Source organism: Ornithorhynchus anatinus, chromosome 2 (assembly GCF_004115215.2).
Source record: "Ornithorhynchus anatinus isolate Pmale09 chromosome 2, mOrnAna1.pri.v4, whole genome shotgun sequence".
Classification (NCBI taxonomy): Eukaryota; Metazoa; Chordata; class Mammalia; order Monotremata; family Ornithorhynchidae; genus Ornithorhynchus; species Ornithorhynchus anatinus.
The window spans coordinates 81,416-102,301 of record NC_041729.1 but is presented as its reverse complement, the minus strand read 5'-3'; the positions used below and the strand labels follow the sequence as shown (position 1 = coordinate 102,301).

The following is a 20,886-nucleotide window of genomic DNA, read 5'->3' as shown; positions in this document are numbered from 1 at the left end:
ACAGGGTAATCAGGTTGTCCCATGTGAGGCTCACAGTTAATCCCCATTTTACAGAGGAGGTAACTGAGGCCCAGAGAAGTGAAGTGACTTGCCCACAGTCACACAGCTGACAAGTGGCAGATCTGGGATTCGAACTCATGACCTCTGACTCCCAAGCCCGTGCTCTTTCCACTGAGCCACGCTCAGTGGACCCTGGTGCGGGAATTTGCAGACTGTAGAGTGTGTCCCGGGGCAGGGTGGATCTTGGCCCCCATCTCACCCCAGAACTGCAGTGTTCTCCTCCCTGGGCTCGGGAAATACAGGTGCCATGTCAAAACTGCCATACTCAGCGACAGGAGGCAGGCATGGGGATAGATACACCGGAAAGGAAGCGTCGTCTGGGGCCTTGGCCGAGGAGGATGGGAGACAGAATGGCCATAAGTGGACAGTCACCATTGCACCAGACCTGCACGGTCATCCCACCAGTCCTTCCTGGTCGTTCTAGGCCCTCCTTATCCTGTCAGTCCTTCCTGATGGCTCCGTTCCTTCCTGATCACTCCAGTCCCTCTAGATCATTCCGGTCCTTCATGATCCTACCAGTCCTTCCTGATCTTAATAATAATAGTGATGATGGAATTTGCTAAGGTCTTACTATGTGCCAACCACTGTTCTAAGCACTGAGGTAGATACAAGGTAATCAGTCTACCCCACGTGGGGCTCACAGTCTTAATCCCCATTTTACAGATGAGATACCTGAGGAACAGAGAAGTCAAGTGACTTACCCTGAGTCACACAGCTGACAAGTGGCAGAGCCGGGATTAGAACCCACGACCTCTGACTCCCAAGCTTATCATCTTTCCACTAAACCACGCTGCCAGTGTAAGCTGATGTCCCAGTCCTTCCTGATCCCCCCCATCCTTCCTGATGTCCCAGACCTTCTCAGAAGAAACCAGAGCAATCGATGCCATTCAGTCCCATCCCCACGATCCATAGTTCAGAGAGCCAGACCCCCATGAGCCCTTTGACATGGTCCCACCCCAAGGACCAAGAGGACCAAGAAGAAGAGGCAGCACTGCAGCCCTTCCATTTGCTGGACCTCAGTCCAGCTTCAAGTCAAACTTCCCACAGGTTGGAGCTGATGCCACCATGAACGATCATCCCATGGGAGAGGCCTTGCCTACCAGGGCACCAAGTCCAATGTGGGACAGTCTTTCAGGACAGAGGTAGGGCCCCTGGCCTGGGCTAGGATCTCAGGCCCTTGGGTAGGATGGTGCTCCCCTGCCCCTACCAGAGTCCGCCAGGACCCTGAATGGCCAGGAGGGTCGGCTGCAGCCCCGATCGCCATCCAAGGAGCGTCGGGCTCCCTCCTCCATAGCTGGCAGTTCCTGAGGAAGAAGGGACCCTACAGCCTGAAGAAGTCAACGGAGAAGCAGCGTGGCTCAGTGGAAAGAGCACGGGCTTGGGAGTCAGAGGCCATGGGTTCAAATCCCGGTTCAGCTGCTTGTCAGCTGGGTGATTTTGAGCAAGTCACTTCACTTCTCTGTGCCTCAGTTACCCCATCTGTAAAATGGGGATTAAGACTGTGAGCCCCACATGGGACAACCTGATCACCTTGTATCCTCCCCAGCGTTTAGAACAGTGCTTTGCACATAGTAAGTGCTTAACAAATGCCAGCATTATTATTATTATTAGAAATGTATGCCGGGGGAGGAGGGATCCAGGAGAGACAGGATTCTGGCAACCGTCTGCTCACGATGCAGAGCGGAGGATTCAAGAAATAATGGTGTTTGGGCTCAGAACCAGGAAAACTCGTTTTCCAAATTAATCCAGCGAGAGCCATGAATCCACAGCCCTCTGTATCACACTTCATAAAAGCTGCAGTCATAATCCATAAAACTGACATTGCGCGATTAAAGTTCGCTGGCTCCTCGGTGTCTTCTGCTCACTCCCCAGCCTCAGAGCCCCACCCCAGCTGCCGTGATCCATTCCGGGCTTTAACAAAGCCCCCACGGCCACCCGGCCCTGGGCGCCTGGTACAATGGGGGCCTCGTGGTCTCCCGGCCAAGAGGCAGCACGTGGGACCCCGGAGCGGGCACGAGCCGAGCAGGAATGGGAGGCGCCTCCAGGAGGGATGGGGGCCGTTGTCATCCTGGCCCTGGAGCCGATGGGGCTGAGCCGTTCTGCCGGATGGGTCCCGGGATCGTCTCTGGGCCAGGGGGTGGAGAGGAGCAGGAACCAGGGGTGAGTTTGGCATCCCCTCTCCCCACTGTTGTCCCCACGCTGACACCGATGCTCAGCACAGGCACTTGTCACAGCTCAAGTATGGCACTGAATCAGTCCCGCGATGATTGGAGGGATGATTCGAGCAGCCCCGACGTTCTTGGGGCTTATTCTGGTTGGATGTTGGATGCTGAGCTGCTGACCATCCAGAGTCCAGGCACACCGGTACCATGACACCTCAAGCACCACCAGTCACACGGCCACCACGAGAGCCCAAGAGCCACCAAAGTCAGGACTGCTGAGTTGTCCCTCCGATTAACCTGAGCATCATTAGCCACACCGGCACCGTGGGAACTCGGGGATCACAGGCCAAAGGGGTACTGTGAGAGCCCGAGCGACTCCAGCCCCATGGGCGACTCCAGCCACATGGGCGCTACAGCAGGTCAAGTGACTCCGGCCACACTGGGGAATGGAAGCACAGACCGTCCGTGCCGCAGATCATGCAGAGAGCATCACATCAAATGAGACTGCTTCTCTAGGATAGCCACTCCTGGCCGGGCAGCATGGCTTCCGACGAGGACATGGTCGACACCAGCCCTCTGACCCCTGTGCAGCTACTACCTGGTTCATGCCCTGCTCGCGGTGCTCCTTCACAGCGATGCAGCTGGCATTCAACCTGTGTTTCTATCGGGGTTCTCTGCCACCTTGGCTGCAGTGCCTCCCTCTCCCAAGACTTCAGCCTCCCGTGCCTCTGGACTGATTTGAATAGAGAGATTAAAGCCCTCTTTGTTGCGCATGCCATCATCATCGATGGTATTTATTGAGGGCTTACAGAGCCCTGTACTAAGCACTTGAAGAGCACGGTACAGTAGAGTTGGTAGACACGTTCCATACTTACAATAAGTTTACAGTCTAGAAAGGGAGACAGACATAAAAAATAATTGATAATATACAATATAATGACAATCGTGTAGTGTGGGAGTACAGATTGGCTTTTGGCTGTAAGAGATGTGAAAAATAAAACACTTGGAAAATGAAATATTAGCATATGTTAAAAAAAGCCTAATTTAAGATCTTTTCATTAACCGTACAAATTTGCACTGCTCTTGGGTTTGTAACAGTTTTTACCGGGTGTACGGTTTGAGTTGTAATCTGGATCTTGGGGCTTGGTGCCTGCGTCGGTGGAAATTCTGATGGGAATCGAGACTTCGATTTGCACCTTTTTATGTTCTTTTTAAGCATTTACTACGTGCCAGACAATGTACTAAGTGCTGGGGTAGATACAAGATAATCAAGTTGGACACAGTCCGTGCCCCACATGGGAGTCACAGTCTTAATCCCCATTTTACAGAGGGAGAGGAATGAAATGACTTGCTTTAGGTTACACAGCAGACAAGTTGCAGAGCGGGGATTAGTACCCAGGTCCTCTGACTCCCAGGCCCTTGTTCTTTCCAGTAGATCACGATTCTGCTCAGCACTCTGTTCCCAGGCTGAGGGAGCGGGCCAGGATTTCAGGATTACTGATTTGCCAGGTTGCCCCAACAAGTCATCTGGACTATAAGCTCCCTCTAGACCTTAAACTCATTGTGGGCAGGAAATGTGTCTTTTTATTGTTATATTTTACTCCCCCAAGTGATCACTACAGTGCTCTGTACACAGTGCACGCTCAATAAATACAACCGAATGAATGAATGAAGTCCCTGGTAGTGCTTCCGGAGGAATGATCTCTCCCATTCGATCGATCATTGTCCATGGAACCACCGCCACCCTCCATTTGTCCGGGAGAAGTGTTTTGGGGGTTTCCCTTTTCCTTCCTGCAATTGCCCCCCTCCTGTCCGCACAAGGTTTCGGGGCATCCCCTGCGGTTGAGTCCAGCCACTTTTCAGGAATTTCGTGCCCTGTGATCCATGTGGATCAGACACCTCGCTACACAGCCTGGGACCGGGCAGGAGAAAACATGGCTTTGCTATCAGTTTGTCACCCGGGGCAGTCAGGGTGGTGGGAAGCCCCTCGCTCTGCTCTTCCCTGAAGGGTCTGGTCCAGTCCAGTGCAGGTTGACTGGGGAGGAGGGACATCCCTCTGTCTTCTCCTTTGTGAAGGATCTGGTCTGGATCCCACCCTGGTCAACTAGGGAGGAGGGAGACCCCTTTCTCTTCCCCTTTCTGAAGGGTCCGGTCCTGGTCACTGGGCTTCAGCCTCAGGTCTCGCTGGGGTTACCAGTCAGGGACTGACTGACCAAGTAAAGCGTTAAACTTGACTTCTAGTCCTCAGGTTACATCCCTCCCACCCACTTAGTTCTGCTAGACCACAGCCCTCCCACCTTCAGATTCTTCCCGAAACCCTGCTCTTGTCAAAACTCTTCCCCAGTTAATTCATAACAATCAATCAGTGGTATGTAGTGAGTGCTTACTACATGCATAATATTATACTAAGCGTTTAGAACAGTACGATAGAGTCGGTAGGCCCGATTCCTACCGCCAAGGAGTTTACAATCCAGTGGAGAGATAGACATTAAAATAAGTGACAGATAGGGGAAGCAACAGAGTGTAAGGATGTGGACAAAGTGCTTTGGGGAGGGTATCTAAGTTGCTAGGGGGCACAGGCGTAAACACATAGGCAATGCAGAATGGAGGCAGAATAAAGCAGGGAGATGAGAGATTAATCCGGGAAGGCATCTTGGAGGAGCTGTGATTTTAGAAAGGCTTTGAAGATGGGGAGAGCAGTGTTTTGCCAGATATGAAGTGGGGTGATGTTCCAGACCAGAGGGAAGGCATGAACGAGGGGTCGACGCTAGGTAGGGGGAGGAGGGCTGATTGAGGGCCTTAAACCTGACGGTGAAGAATTTCAGCTTGACGCGGAGGTGGATGTGCAACGATTGGAGAGTGAATGGGAGTGGGAAGATGTGGACTAATTTTTATTTTTAGAAAACTGATCCAGGCAGCAGAGCGAAATATGAACTGCAGAGGGGAGAGACAGGAGGCAGGGAAATCGGTGAGGAGGCTGATGCAGTAGTCAAGGCAGGATAGGATAAGTACTTGATCTCAAGTGGCAGCAGTTTGGCTGGAGCAGAAGGGTCAGATTCTAGATATGTTGTGAAGGTAAGCTTGTTGTGGGCGCAGAATGCCTGTTGTATTGTTATATTGTACTCTCACAAGTGCTTAGTAAAGTGCTCTGCACACAGTAAGTGCTCGGAAAATATGAATGATTGATTGGAGGTAGAGCCAACATGATTTGGTGATAGATTAAACATATGAGTTAATGGAGAGAGGATATTGCACAAGTGGCAACACCCCAACAGGCTCCTTTGTATGGATTTTAGTTTTTATGTGTGTGTGCATGCGTGCGTGCACACGCACATTCATTAATTCAATTCATTCATTCAATAATATTTATTGAGTGCTTCCTATGTGCCGAGGACTGTACTAAGTGCTTGGAATGTGCAATTCGGCAACAGATAGAGACAATCCCTGCCCAGTGATGGGCTTACAGTCTAACCGGGGGAGACAGACGGACCAAAAAAAGACAACATAATCATGAGAAATAGAATCAAGGGGATGTACCTCATTAACAAAATAAATAGGGTAATAAAAATATATGCAAATGAGCAGAGTGCTAAGGGGGGGGGAGCAGAGGGAAAGGGGGCTTAGCTGAGGGGAGGTGAAGGGGGAAAGGGGGAGGGAGCAGAAGGTGGAAGGAGAGCAGAGAGGGAGCAGAGGGAGCAGAAGAAAAAGGGGAAGCTCAGTCTGGGAAGGCCTCTTGGAGGAGGTGAGCTCTCAGTATGGCCCTGAAGAGGGGAAGAGAGTGAGTTTGGCCGAGGTGAGGAGGGAAGGCATTCCAGGACAGCGGTGGGACATGGGCCAGTGGTCGACAGCGGGATAGGCGTGAACGGGGGACAGTGAGGAGGTGAGTGGCAGAGGAGCGGAGAGTGCGGGGTGGGCAGTAGAAAGAGAGAAAGGAGGTGAGGTTCACCCTCTTCCCTTGTCCTGCCACTCTGAACTCACTCCCTGCTCTAGCTGTGGCAGTGCTGGTATTCAGCAAGAGGCTTCTCGGGACAGAACCCTAACCCGAGTGCTAGCCTGGCCTCCCAGGCTCACCAGCGGGGCCAAATTGCGGAGCTGCCCTCCCTGCTGAGCATGCTGCTTCCTTCTTCTCCCCACGTAGGTTCTCCTCATTGTCAGCGGGAACCTGAGTTTCTTGAACTGGCTCACCATCGTGCCCAGCCTCGCCTGCTTCGATGATGCCACCCTGGGCTTTGCTTTCAGCTCCAGACCGGGAGGAGTCAAAGCGCGGGTAGCCGAGCTGCAGGCCAGAGGGGTCGAGGAGTCCCGACCGCGCCTCGGTAAGATTCCCCCAGAGGCGTCGCACTCTGGATCGGGTCTCCGTGGGGCTCCAGACCCATAGTCTCTATGGGATTCCAGACTGGGTTTTCCCGGGTCTCCAGACCAGACCTCAACCACGCTCCAGAATGGGTCTTTCTGGGGCTCTGGAAAAATGGAGCTTCAGATTGGGTCTCTTGGGGACTTCAGAGAGGGCCTCCACTGCACTTCAGACCACTCTCTGCGGGGCTCTGGACCCATGGACTCTGCCACTCTCCAGTGGAACAGGATAAGGTGACAGGGACTTTCTACTCAGAGGGAGCGAGGGGCCAGGCATCCCTGCTAAGCCTCCAACTCTGGTGTCCCAGCGAGGGCTGGCCGGGGGCTGGAGCTGATTTGTGTTCCCGGACGAAGAGCAGCGTTCAGAAATACTTCTGAGCAGACTCCATCTGGGAATGAGCCCGGATGCTGCAGCTCCTAATAGGAACAGGATCAGCCAGGTCCAGACAGTTCTTTTTTGGGTGGCCCAGCTCCTCCAGGGTAGCGGGTCCGGCTCTCTGGGGTTCGGCCTCACTCCGCCCTGAATCTGGGATTGCTGCGGACATTTTAAAGCTTCTCGGAGGGGGAAACCCTAGCTGCCGGCCCTCGTCCTGGAAGTGTCCGGAGAGGACAGTGGGCTGGGAAATCTCGGGGCTCCCCGGGGTCCGAGGCCAGAGGAGGGGGTGCCTGTGACGTGAGCGACAAAGGTTTTGGGACAGACCGCTTTGGGTATCTCTTGAAGGGCCAGTTGAGTATGGGTCCTGAAAATAGCAGGCTACTGTGGGTAGTTTGAGATGGAGATGCCGATGCCCCTCGGCCTCCCCTCCTGAGTGCGCAGCTGCCGGGCAGCCGGGTCCGTGCCACTCCGGCCGATGGAGTCGGGGTTGGCGTTTCCCACGTCTTTCCTCATAGCTGCTCTGTGGGCAACTCAGAGACTCCCGAGCTTGTGGGGGTGGCCTCCAAGAGGTCTGTCAACAGACTGCCCTCCAGTCTGTCCAAGAAGTGGTCAGTGACAGGGCTCAGGACGAGGAACGCCTTCTCGCTGGGGGCTCAGGCAGATGCCGGTTAAGCCCAGAGTCAGGGAGGGTGGATCTTGTCTCTCCCGGTGACCTTCCTGTTCCGCAGGTGCCCTGGTCCGACGTGTCCTGGACATCTCCTTTGGGGTCCTGATTGCCTGCCTCAGTATCCCCGTGGTGATGAATCTGCTCAATTCCAAACAAGTCATGAACACCTCATTCAACTCCCTCCGGATCGTCAACACCTACGGGGCTTTCGGAAGGTACCGCCCACCCCTCTCGCATCACCGTACTCACTGTGGCCTCTCCCTCAATGCATCTTTCTCTGCCCTACTCCCCTCCCCAGGTGTGGCCCCTCTGGTATTAGTCTTCCTCGAAAGGGATTTGGGTTTGAACATCACCGCCAACACCAGGTATGGTCAGAGTGCCTTCTGGCCCGACCATCTTCCCCAGGGGCTTGGCGGAGAGGACTGGTGGATCGATTGGGTGGAAAGGACTGGTTGAGTGATTGATTGAATGGAGAGGACAGATTGATTGATTGATGGGACAGAGAGGACGGACATTATTCCAGGAGGTGCCCCCGTGCCCACCAGCTCCCACAGAGTCTCAAATGATCTGCAGTGCCTGCTCTGGCTGGGAGTGGCAGTGACCTCCAGGGTATCTGGATATTGCCCTCTGGCTGGCCCAGGTGGTCAGAGCTTGGCCCATCCCATAGGAGATCTGCCTGCCAGGTTTTCCTTCACAGCAAACAGACTCTTGGGCCCAGTCTGCGATCCCTCTCCATAGCCCCCCTCCGTGTTCCCCTTCTCACCTGGCTCTTTGGGGGCCCCGACTGTCCACCCACAGGGCAGCCTTGGGGCAAGCCCTGTGTGGTTGCCTTTGGGCTCAGTTCTGAGCTCCCTGCTCTTCCCGCTCTACCGTCCCTTATGGGGAGTCGTACACACCCGCAGTTTCACCTCCCCACCCCTTGGTAAACTCCCAAGGCTGCGGATCTGGTCCCTACCCCTCACCTGCTCCTCCTGCTTCCAGACCTTCTCCTGATGGCGGCTCCGCTCCCATCTCGAGCTAAACATGACCAAAATAGAGCTCCTCTTCTTCCTCCTCTTCCTCCCCAACCACTCCTTTGTCTCTACCTCTCTCTCTCACCAGGGAGAGCCCCACCTCCCTCCCATCCTGCCATCCTTCCTCCCAGAAGTGTCATTCTGTGCCTGGCTCACCGCTCCCCAGGCTCCAATGGCTCCCCATTTCCCTCAGCACCGAGCAGGAACTCCTGACCATCAGTTTCAGGGCTCTCTCCCTTTCACTGATCGATTCAGTTCATCCGCTGCTTCTCATCCCCTTCTCCAATCCATCCCTCCCGATTCCCAGTTCCTAGTTCTCTACACTTGGCCTTCCTGCCTCCCCTTATTCAGCTTTTCCTGCTCTTGCTACTGTCAACTAGAGCTGGATTTTTCCTCTTGCTCGCACTGCACGTGTACACCGTTTGTGCTCACTGGTCTCCCTCCCTGGGCTGTCAGCTCCCCAGGGGCACGGATATTGTCTTCTACTTTTACTGGCCTGCCCTATGCACTTAGTTCAATGGTGTACACATAGGTATTCAGTGCGGCCCTCTCTACCCAGTGGGCATCAGTATGCAGTAATACCAAGCTCTGCACACTGTAGGGGTTCAGTACAGTCTTCTACCAGAGTGCAAACTCAGTAAATATGGAAGGATGGATAGAAGGATGAATGGCTAGATGGACGGATGGATGGTTGGATGAATGGGTGCGTGAGTGGGCAATGGATGGATAGTGGACAGATTGGGTGGGCATATGGATGGATGGAAGGATGGATAAAAGGCTGGAAGGGCAGACAGATGGAAAGATAGGCGGATAGATGGGAGGGCGGGTGGATGGATGAATGAAAGGACGGGCGGACAGATGGAAGGGTGGGAGGATTGATGGATGGGAGGGTGGACAGATGGGTGGATGAATTATTATTATTATTACTATTATGGTATTTATTACATGTTACTATGTGTCAAGCTCTATTCTGAAGTACTGGGTAGATATAAGTTAATCAGGTTGGACCCAGTCCCTGTTTCACTTGGGTCTCTCACAGTTTAGGAGAGAGCTTGGGTATTGAATCCCCATTTTCCAATTGAGAAAACTGGGGCACAGAGAAAAAGGAGAAAGAAAAGGAGAAGGAGAAGAAGAAAAAAATTGTTAAATGCCTACTATCTGCCAAGCACTGTACCAAGCATTGGAGAAGACACGAGATGATCAGGTCCCTCATGTGGGGCTCACAGACTAAGTAGGAGGGAGAGCAGGTATGGAACCCTCATTTTGCAGATGAGGAAATTGAGGCACAGAGAACTTAAGTGATTTACCCAAGGTCATACGGCAGGTCTGTGACAAAGCCGGATCTGTGCACTCCCGTGGCTTGGAGAGAGAAGCGTTCTAGGACTTGTTGTTTCTAACCCATACCTCCCAGCTTTTCCTGGCCAAGACATTGACAGAGCCCGGTCCATCCCCTTCCTGTCTCCTTCCACCTCCCCAGCATCACCAGAGAGAGGACAGAAGTGATCCTCCAGGGCACGGCCAGCCTCGATGCCCATGACCCGGCTGCGGTGTGGGAGGAATACGAGTTCAAGTGCAAACCCGGGGGGTTGAAGAGGAGACCCTGCCTCATCTCTCCCTACCACTACCGCCTGGACTGGCTCATGTGGTTTGCCGCTTTCCAGGTAAAGGGGGACCCTGTGGGGTGGCTCCAAAGGGCTTCTCCACCTCTGCTAGAGCCCGGCTGCCTCCCACTCCCTGGGTCGGCGGCGAGACCGCCGAGAGCCCGGACACCGTCCCCGCAGATCACCGGGCTGACCCAAGACCCTCGTGGAGGGGCGAGATGTCTCCAAACCACCCTCCCACTTGCCCCAGGGTGACATGGCCTGGACCCACTGTGGGTAAGAAGACCGCCCCCTCCTGCACATTGGAATGGACCACGTTGTCCTTTGCCCTCTATACTCGGGGAAGTTCACCTCTGAGTGGGGGTCTGGCTGGAAAGGCCAATAGAGGACCCACAGTCCCAGACACATTGTGTGCACATGTGTGCATGCGCGTGCTCTCACACACTCACACACACACACACACACACATACAGAATCACTTCTTTATTGGAATACAGATCACAAAGGGTTACCTCCTGGACCATTAGACGAGGAGGGTAAGAAGCTGTGGGAATGGGGGAAGAGAGAGGGAGGAAGGAGGAGGGAGGAGGAGGATGAAGAGGAGGGGTAGTAGAAATAGCATTTATTAAGTGCTTACTGTTTGCAGAGCACTCTATTAAGTTCTTAAAGAGAATCCACAGGAGGGAATTAGACCTGGTCCCTGGTACCTCGGGGGACTCATCATCAAAGAGTATCAGTGGGGAAAAGGAGACAGACACATCAAGGAATGATGAAACATTAAAATACTACACAGACAGATAGATGAAATACAAACAAAATCATCATGGAATGGCAGAGAGGTTGTGATCGCCCCAACTCCCGCCTCCTATTTCTCTCCAAACTCTTTGACTAAGTTGTCTCCGCTCTCAGCCTCCACTTGTTCCAGTCTCTCCTCAACCTCTCCCTAATCTGGCTTCCCTTCTTTCCATGGAAACTGCTCTCTCAAAGGTCACCAACGATCTCCTTCTTGCCATATCCAATGGCCTCTACTCCATCCTAATCCCCCTTGACTTCTCAAGTGCTTAGTACAGTGCTCTGCACATAGTAAGCGCTCAATAAATACAGTTGAATGAATGAATTCTCAACTGCCTTTAACACTGTGGACCAGCCCCTTCTCCTGGAAACAGTATCCCACCTTGCTTCACTGACCACTGTCCTCACCTGGTTTTCCTCCCGTCTCTTTGGCTGCTCATTCTCAGTCTCTTTCACAGGATCCCCTTCTACCTCCCCCCCTCCAACTTTCGGAGTCCCTCAAAGCTCAGCACTTTCTTCCATCTGCCCCTACTCATTTGGAGAACTCATTCGCTCCCATAGCTTCAACTATCATTTCTTTGAGGATGATTTCTAAATCTCCATCCCTAGCCCTGATCTCTCCTTCTTTGCAGTCTCGCATCTCCTCCTGCCTTCAGAACTTCTCTACTTAGATGTCCTACTGATACCTGAAACTTAACGTGTCCAAAAAGAAATCCTCACCTTCCCACCCAACCCTGTTGTCTTCCTGTTTCTTCCATCACTATAAACAGCCCCACCATCCTCCCAGTCTCACAAGCACGTAACCTGGGTGTTATCCTCAAATTATCTCTCTCATTCAACCCACACATCCAGTCTGTCACCGAATCCAGACAGTACTACCTTTCCGCAAGGCTAAAACCCTTTCCTTTCCTTCTAAACTGTTTCCAGGTTGATCCAAGTGCTTATCCTATCTCGACTTTACTATTGCGTCTTCACTGACCGCCCTGCCTCGTATTTCTTCCCACTCCAGTGCTCACTTCACTCTGCTGCCCAGATCGTTTTTTTACGGTATTTGTTAAGCACTTATTATGCGCCAAGCACTGTACTAAGTGGTAGGGTAGATTCAAACTAATCAGGTTGGACACAGTCCCTGTCCTGTATGGAGCTCACAGTCTTAATCCCCATTTTACAGATGAGGTAACTGAGGCACTGAGAAGCGAAGCAACTTGTCCAGGGTCACACAGCAGAAAAGTGGCAGAGGCGGGATTAGAACCCAGGGCCTTCTGACCCCCAGACCCATGTTCCATTCACTAATCCACAGTGCCTCTCAATTAAATGTTCAGTCCGCATCAACCCACTCCTCAAGAACCTTCAGTGGAAAAGCAGTGAAATGGCAGGGGCTTTGAGGCAGGGGCTCAGCCCAGTGGGCCCGTCTCTACGCCGAATCCTGGAGCTTTGGTGTTTTGACAGATTTGGAGGGTGTAGAGCTCCAGCTGCAGACTGGGTCATCTCTGGGTCACCTCTGGGTCGCAACTCACTGATGTGGTGACTGGGGCATCCACACCCCCGCTCAGCTGCAGGCGGCTGCCACCCGAATGCCTGGCCGTCGGCAGGAATGCGGGGACAGCACCTGGATGGAGCTCCAATGCCGAGACTGACCACTTTCCTCTTTTTTCCCTTCTACGCAGACTTACGAGCACAATGATTGGATAATCCACCTTGCCGGCAAGCTCCTAGCCAATGAAAAGGCAGCCCTGTCCCTGGTGGCGTTCAACCCGTTCGAGGGGAAAGAGCCCCCAAGGTGAGGTCGTTGGCCCAGGCCGGGCTCAGGCGGCTCCAACCGGCAAGGGTTTACTTTCAGGAGAGCCTGTCACGGTGTCTCTCTGGATTTGTGTGACCTTCAGTGTGTCGGGCCATCAGCAATGAGGTTTACCATCTCCATGCTGCTAGTGCTGTACTGGGCATCTAATGGGTGCAGAGCACTGTGCATCAGTGTGCCTACTGCTTGCAGAGCACTGTGCTGAGAAGCGATTATGTCCAAAACTCTGCCCTGGAAACTTACTGGGTGCGGAGTGCTGTGTTAGATGCCTACTTGTGCAGAGCAGTGTACTAGGCACCTACTGTAGAGCCTTGCTAGATGTTGGGGAGAGTATATCAGAAGCTAAAGACACAATCTTTGCCTTCTGGGAGCTGTCAATCTCCTGGGGGACAACAGACACATTGATTTAGAAATAGTGGGAGTAGGACGAGAAAGAAGCATGGAGTAGGAATGGGGAAGCCCAGTGATTTCATAAGATAAGTGAAGTCGGGGCTTGGGTGTGTAGTCGACTTTCCATCGGAAAGGTTTCCCGGTAGAGGTGGGGTTCAGAGTGGTACATTCTGGGCCAGTGTGCCGGCTGGACAACAGGTAGGCCGTCGTGTCCCAAACCTGCGGTGCTCACACTGCTCTGGGCTAGGAGACAAGTGGGTTTTCACATCGCTCCGGGCCAGGAGACCGGAGGAGACCAGTGGGTGCTCACGGCTGCTCTGGGCCAGGGAACCAGGGGAGACCAGTGGGCATTCACACCGCTGTAGGCCAGGGCACCGGAGAAGCCCGGTGGGTGCTCACACTGCTCCGGGCCAGCCCGAAGGGAGGCTTTCCCTGGGCCTGGGACAGGCCGGATGCCCGAGTCGAGCTCTAGGCTCCTCGGTCATGTCCCCCGTACTTCCAGCACAGGGTGGGGTCCTGTCCTTGCCCAGTCCCCGTGCCGGGAGATGGCGGGCAGCCCTGCGATGGCGTCTTGCAGGCTGCAGGGTGTGGCTCAGGGAGACCCAGGAGTGTTGCCAGTGGACCGTGGCGAAGGGGTGGAGCGTGGACCAGGCCTGGGTGTCTGTGGCGATTCTTCCTGGGAATCTTACTGTGGTCAGGAGAGCAGGGTCCATTGCAATTCAGTTGGGGTCTGCACCCTCTGGGAGCTCTCAGGTCCCTGGTGCAACCTCATAGCCCCTCATCATGTGGCCAATGCAGTGTCTTGAGCTTCCGTCATCCACGAGACCCGTCTCCGGCCACTCTACCCGTCCAGGTGCACTGCTGGCCATCGGCCAGGCCTTTGAGGGAACAGATGCTGAAGCCAAGTGGTCTGCCTGGTGATTAGTAAAGCTTGAGTGGCACCAGTCTCCCCCGCCTACAAGTCTTCCTGAGGAAACCTAGCCCAGGAGACCTGGGGGCCCGGAGCTCCAAAAGGCACGGTAGCAGAGATTGGCCAAGTCCCAAGGAATGGTCTCTAGAGGGTCTCTGGGGAGTCTCTGGGGAGTCTCTGGGACCCTCTGCGTGCTGAGAAGGTTTCTGAAGGATCTCTGTAGTCGCTGGGGCTCTCGGGCCTTGTTGTGCCCAAAAAGGAAATCAGGCCCTTAGCCAGTGTCTCGTGAAAAGATCCAACTCACAATTCTCTAGTCATGAGAAAGCTAGAGGAGGCTACTGGTGAGCGTGTGGGGGCTGGGAACCAGGTGACCTGGGTTCCAGTTCCAGCTCTGCTCTTAGCCTGCTGTTACCTTAGCCTCTGGATCCATCAGTTTTGCCATCTGTAAAAGGGAGATGAAATCCCTGCTCTTCCTCTCAGGTGAGAGCTACAGGTGGGGAAGGGTCCGGGTCCACTCTGATTCTCTTATGTCTGCTCCGGCACTTATCAAAGGGCTTTCCACATCGTAAGCATCATAACTAACTAAAGCTGCACCATTTCCAGGAGGGAAAATTGTCCTCTGGGGGTTAGGCAGTCAGTTTCAGTCTCTAGAATGTTCTCGGGAATTCACAGATGATTTCAGATTGGATAGAAGCAAAGGTCGTCTCCAAGGTCAGACACATGGACCTGAAGGTCAGACACATGGATCTGAACTGACTAATGAAGTCTCCCCTCTTGCTGTGTCATCCCCTTGAGAGGAAGGCGAGGGAGAAAAACGTTTTCCCAGGCCATAACACTCCTCTTGTCCATCCAGCCGGGGGAGAGCTGAGTCCATGAATTTCTCGCCACCAGATGAGTCCAGACCCAAACAGAAAGCCCAGCGACTCCAGTCTTTTCCGGGCTCCGCTATTTCCGGTTGACAATTCTGTAGGAAGCCTGAGATAAGGAAAAGGAGGCAAAGAAGAACTGAGTTCTGGCCTCCCCATCCGCTGCCCCCGGGTCTCTCCCCTACCGCCCCACCTCTAGTGATGGCAAACACACTCCTGCCGTTTCCCCTCCCCCCAAACGCCCCGACCGCCAGGAAACCCAGCTGCTCGCCTGAAACAGCTGCACCCTCCGGAGCTAATCGCCGCCACCCTGGAGGCGTGAGCTCGGACCGGACGAGGCGAAGATCCACGGCTCGCTCCCGACAGGTCCAGGTGGAGGTTGTCAGGATGGACCGACCCGTGGGAGAGTCCGGTTTGCTTGGTCAGCCGCTCCTGGTACCCACCACGGAGCATCTTGGTTGCCACGGCAGCACTGCCCAGGGCCAGGAGGATGAAGCTGGGAGCAGCAAGGCTGAGGCTGCTAGGTAAAAATAATAATAATAATAAGGTTGGTATTTGTTAAGCGCTTACTATGTGCAGAGCACTGTTCTAAGCGCTGGAGTAGATACAGGGTAATCAGGTTGTCACATGTGAGGCTCACAGTTAATCCCCATTTTACAGATGAGGTAACTGAGGCACAGAGAAGTTAAGTGACTTGCCCAGTGCCCTGGCAATCTGGAGGGCCCAGACCCACACACCAGGCTGGCCCTGCCACCGGTCAACCGCGCAGCCTAGTTTGGAGTCCGGCAGAGCACTTCCAGACACAATGGGGAAGCCGGGGTATCGGCAGCATTACCCACGGCCAGCCTGCTCTGCGCTTTGCAGGTGCCTTCTGTTCCTCAGGGGAGCCCGGCTGGGGGGCGGGCGGCGGGGGGGATGTCCCTGCCACCTCCAGATGGGGAATGGTCAGAGCCACAGACCCTGCTGTTGCCCTCTGGCTGGGATGCTCATTACATCTCTGAGCCCCACTTTTGTATGTGTGAAAATTCATTCAGTCAGTCATATTTATTGAGTGCTTACTGTGTGCAGAGCACTGTACTAAGCTCTTGGGAAAGTACGGTACAACAATAAAGAATGACAGTCCCTGCCTACAGTGAGCTCACAGTCTAGAGGGGAGGCAGACATCAATGCAAGTAAATAAAATTACAGATACGTACAGAGGTGCTTTGGGGCCGGAGTGGGGGAGAGTTTGTTCACTGAATGATTTATCAGTCGATGAGAAGCAGCGTGGCCTAGTGGAAAGAGCACAGGCTCAAGAGTCAGGGGACCTGGTTTCTAATTCCGGCCCTGCCTTTTCCCTGCTGTGTGACCTGATACAGTCATTTAACTTCTCTGTGCCTCAGTTTCCTCATCTGTGAAATGGGTTTCAATACCTGTTCTCTCTCCTCCACAGGATGTGAGTCTCATGTGGGACAGGGACGGTGTCTGACCGATCAATCAATCAATTGAATTTATTGAGCGATTACTGAGTGGAGAGCACTGTAGTAGGCTCTTGGGAGAGTACAAAATATCAGAGTTGGCATCATGTTCTGATTATCTTTTATCTACCCACACAATACCGTATTTGGCCCATAGTAAGTGCTTAGCTAATACCACAAGGGTAATTATTATTATAAATATTTTTATGTCTCCCTCCCCCATTAGAGTAACAGCTCCTTATGGACAGAGAACATGTCCATTCTCTGTTTTGTACTTCCCAAGCTCCCAGTACAGTGCTCTGCCCGCAGCGGGTGATCCATAAATACTACTGCTAATACTCTGTGGCCGCCCTAGCTGGGAGCGGGCCAGGGGCAGGCCGGAGGGAGGCTCCGTTTTCATAATAAGATTCACTGTGGTGTTTAACCACTTACTATGGGCCAAATACTAGTAAGCGCTGTGGTAGACACAGTCAGATCGGACTCAGTTCCAGTCCCACTTGGGGCTCACGGTCTAAGAGGGGGGGAGAACAGGTATAGAATCTTCATTTTACAGAGGAGGAAACCGAAGCCCAGAGAAGTTAGGTGACTTGGGCGAACATCCACAGCCGGCAAGTGGTGGAGCAGGGCGTGGAAGCCTAAGTCTCCCGATTTCCAGCCCAGCGCTCTTTTTCACACTGGAAAAGACCCATTCCTTCTACAACCTCAGCTCTCCGAGATGGGGCTGCTGGCTCCGAGCTCTGGGCTCTGAGCTCCAGCCGCAAGCCAAGTCAGACGACATTATTAATGCCCTAATTACGAACAGGAAACATCCCGCTTCTGCGAGGAGAGCACGGTGGGAGTCACACTTCAGCGCCCAGCAGACTTTCCCCAGCATAAAACTCCCGAATGTCATTAGAACAGCTGCAGCTGCTGTGGGGCCCTCTTTCAGGCAAAGTCCAGGCCTGGTCTGGCCTGCTCAGCCCAGCCCGCTCTGGGGGAGTTCTTGGGGGGGCGGGGCGGTGATATGGGAGGGGGTAATTCATCTAGATCTCACTTACTATCAGGGCCTTGCCATGGGCAGGCTGGAGTGACCACTGGCAGTGACCAGGACGATCGAGACAGCTTGAGGAAGAATTCTGGTTTCTGGGACCTTGGAGCACATCCACAGAGGGACCCCCGGGCGGGGAGCTGGGGGCTTGTTCTGCTGGCTGGCTCGTCTCCTGGACCATCTCTCTGTCTCCGTCTCCCTCTCCCCCTCCCAGGGAGTTAGAGAACACTACTGCACCAAGCAGGGTCACGTTGGCCCCGTCTGATCTCTCTGTCTCCGTCCCTCCCACGGGGCTCGGAGGAGAATGCTACTGGACAAAGCAGGGTCACGTTGGTTCTATCTGATCTCTCTGTCTCTGTCTTCTTCTTCCCCGTTAGATGGGTCAGAGGAGAACACTATCGATACAAGTTCAGCCGTCCCGGGGGCCAGCACGCAGCTGAAGGGAAATGGTGGATTCGAAAGCGGATTGGCCCTTACTTTCCCGCGCTGAACCTCACGGGGCTGAGGAACTTTTTCCAGGCTCGACAGTGGCCTCTCCCCAGGCCCAGTTAGAGTGAAGCCGGTTGAAAGCCCGCAGCCGGAGCCCGGCACTTTGGTCCCGGAAGTCAGAGGTGGCAGCGCCTCTGAGAAAAATAGCTCAAAATGTAACCCTGGAATGCCCGAGCCTGGCCCGGGACACTCTGGTCTGACACCCACTGTCCAGGACATATTGCCCCGCCACACGCCGGACCCGCCCACACAAACTCAGACCACTCTGACCCAACACACCCGATCCCAGCACACACCAGTTCTGACTCGCAACAGCTAAACTCATCGACCTCATGGTTTCCCTGTTTCCTCCGCTCACCCTCCCCATCCCCTCGTAACCTGCTCTGCCTCCCCTACTGTTCCTTGTGTCCACAGGGAAGAGAACTCACCAACTGTCTGGGGCCAATACCCACAAATACACACAAATTTCCACTGACACACAAGTGCCCATAAACACATGCAAAAACATAAACCCTCTCATACCTCTACAAGTGGACATAAATACACCCAAGTACCCACAAGTGCTCTAAAACACCACAAGTGCACACAGACATTCCCAGGAGCAATAAAGGTGGAGATGAAAGGAGACGATGAGTGTGTTTCTGTTTCTTTTGGGTTATGCTGGAGATAACTTTTGGATGGATATGGAGTCCCTCTGGCCTGCCTTGGGTGGACCCTCAGGTTCAGAATAGGGTAGGGTCTACATGGGGGGGGATCTAATCCTGTACACAGAATCTACATGTGTGTGAGAGGGAGAGAGAGAGAATCAGGAAGAAAGGTAACTTGGCTAGTTGGTTGAGGCTAAGTTATCCTGCATCCTGAGGCCTATATTTGACAAATAAAACCATCAATCACCGGTATTTCCTGAGTGCTTACCATGTGCAGGGCCGTGTCCTAAGTGCTTGAACCTCTCCATGAGCTCTGCTTATGGAATCTGAGTGTTGGGGATTGACCATGCTGGTGAGGGGAGTCTGTCAGACTCCATAACCCTAGTCTCCAGACACTGGCGGGTGCCATCCCTTGGCAGCTAGAGCCGAGGAGGAGGACAGACCACCTTCAAGAAGAACCGGGAGTGGGTGACTGTAGGAACTGCCAGAACTGGCGATATCTGAGCCAGAATCCAGCCTGGAGAAGGCCCCAAAATGCGGTAACTGGCTCCACCGCGGATGGAGGTGGGGCTTCGAACTAGAGCCCACCCCGCAGAGATGATCTTGGCAGCCCGGCAGATTTGGGAAAGGGGCAGAAGCAGCATCAAAGCCACCACCCTGAACCAAATCAGCAGGCACCACCTCCACGTGAGACTTGGGAACGTGTCGGGCTGATCCGACCACTCTGTAAGTTTCTCCCAGGTTCGCAGGTTTCTCCGGCACAAGCCAGTTGGCCGAATCAAAGTCGAAGATCCCATCAGCCCGTTCCCTGCCCTCGCCATGGGGAAGCATGGCCGGGGGCCTGAGTGGGGAGCCAAGGGCTGGGGCCGGTTTTATCTGCCTGTTCTGTGCTGCTGCTCTACACCGGAGGATGCGACCGGATCCTCGAAAACTGTACTCAGAAGAGCCTGCCAAACTGCTGTCGATCAACTGATCTATCAATCGGTAGTCCTGACTGAGGGCCTACTGGACTGAAAAGGCCAGTGTGGGACCCACAGGCCCAGCCACACATTGCCTCGGCCTGTGCCGTGCTGTAATTATGTCCAAGGTTGGCTGCACCTGGCCCTGCCTTTTTTTTTTTTAATGGTATTTGCTAAGCGCTTACTATATGCCAGACACTATAGTAAGTACCGATGTAGTACAAGATCTTCCTTTCTCTGCTATCTCTTTCACTCATTGCCCGTCCTTCCCCAGAAAGCTTTTGCCTGAAGTGGACCACTTCCTTCTCACTGGCAATGTGCCATACCAATCTATCCTAATCAACTTACTCCGGGTTTTCTGCTGGGATGTAGCATTTCCTGAGGTTTCGTTTCACTGTGTTCTCAAAAAACGTTTTCTCTGCCATCCTGGCCTAGTGGATAGAGCATGAACCGGGAGTCAGAAGGACCTGGGTTCTAATCCCAGCTCCACCACTTGTCTGCCCTGTGACCTTGAGCAAATCACTTCACTTCTTTGAGCCTCAGTCACCTCACCTGTAAACAAGGGTTTAAGCCTGTGAGCTCCTTGAGGAACAAGGACTGTGTCCAACCTGATGACCTCGTATCTACCCCAGCACTTAATAGAGCACCTGGCGCATAGTAAGTATTTAACAAATATCATGAAAAAAAGCAAGTACCATAGAGCTGCTTGATGTGATCCCTGCCCTCAAGGAGCTTACAATTTAGTAGGGGAGCTAGACACAAAAATAAATTACAAATGGGGGAAGCAACAGCAGTAATAGATACATAGAGCTGAGTATCCATCTTCCAGGTGAGCAGAAGTGGTAAAGTGAGATGTTATTTGAGGAGAGCTTTGAAGATGGAGAGAGCAGTGTGACGGAGGAGAGAGGAAGTGAGCCAAAGGTCTGCAGTGGGAGGAATGAGAGCAAAACTCAGTGACTAGGCTGACCTGAGATGAGTGAGCTACGAGCTGGAGTATCCTAGGCGGTGAAAGAAAACAAGTCAGATGGACAGAGTCGAGTGAGTGCCTTAAAGCCGGTAGTCAGGAGGTCCTGGTTGATGTGGAGAGGAACGGGAAACCATTGGAGGTTCTGGAGGAGGGAGGAGGTGGGCACAGATCCATCTTTTAGAAAAATGATCCAGGCAGAAGAGCAAAGTATGGACTGGAGGCAGGGGAGAGACTACAGGCCGGGAGGGGGGCTGATGTAGTATTCATTCAATAGTATTTATTGAGCGCTTACTATGTGCAGAGCACTGTACTAAGTGCTTGGAATGAACAAGTCGGCAACAGATAGAGACAG

At 53.4% G+C, this 20,886-nt stretch overlaps 1 protein-coding gene across 1 annotated transcript in view; it reads left to right on the top strand.

The window, feature by feature from the left end:
• Positions 1-18,588, top strand: part of LMF1 (lipase maturation factor 1) — a 207,977-nt gene extending 189,389 nt beyond the window's left edge. Inside the window, exons 7-11 of the mRNA XM_029054660.2 lie at positions 6,361-6,538; positions 7,680-7,833; positions 10,109-10,292; positions 12,692-12,804; positions 17,850-18,588. Of these exons, the coding sequence (XP_028910493.1) occupies positions 6,361-6,538; positions 7,680-7,833; positions 10,109-10,292; positions 12,692-12,804; positions 17,850-18,024 (804 nt within the window). The 3' untranslated portion in view covers positions 18,025-18,588. The remainder of the gene's footprint in view (positions 1-6,360; positions 6,539-7,679; positions 7,834-10,108; positions 10,293-12,691; positions 12,805-17,849) is intronic.
• The last annotated feature ends 2,298 nt before the right edge of the window (positions 18,589-20,886 follow it).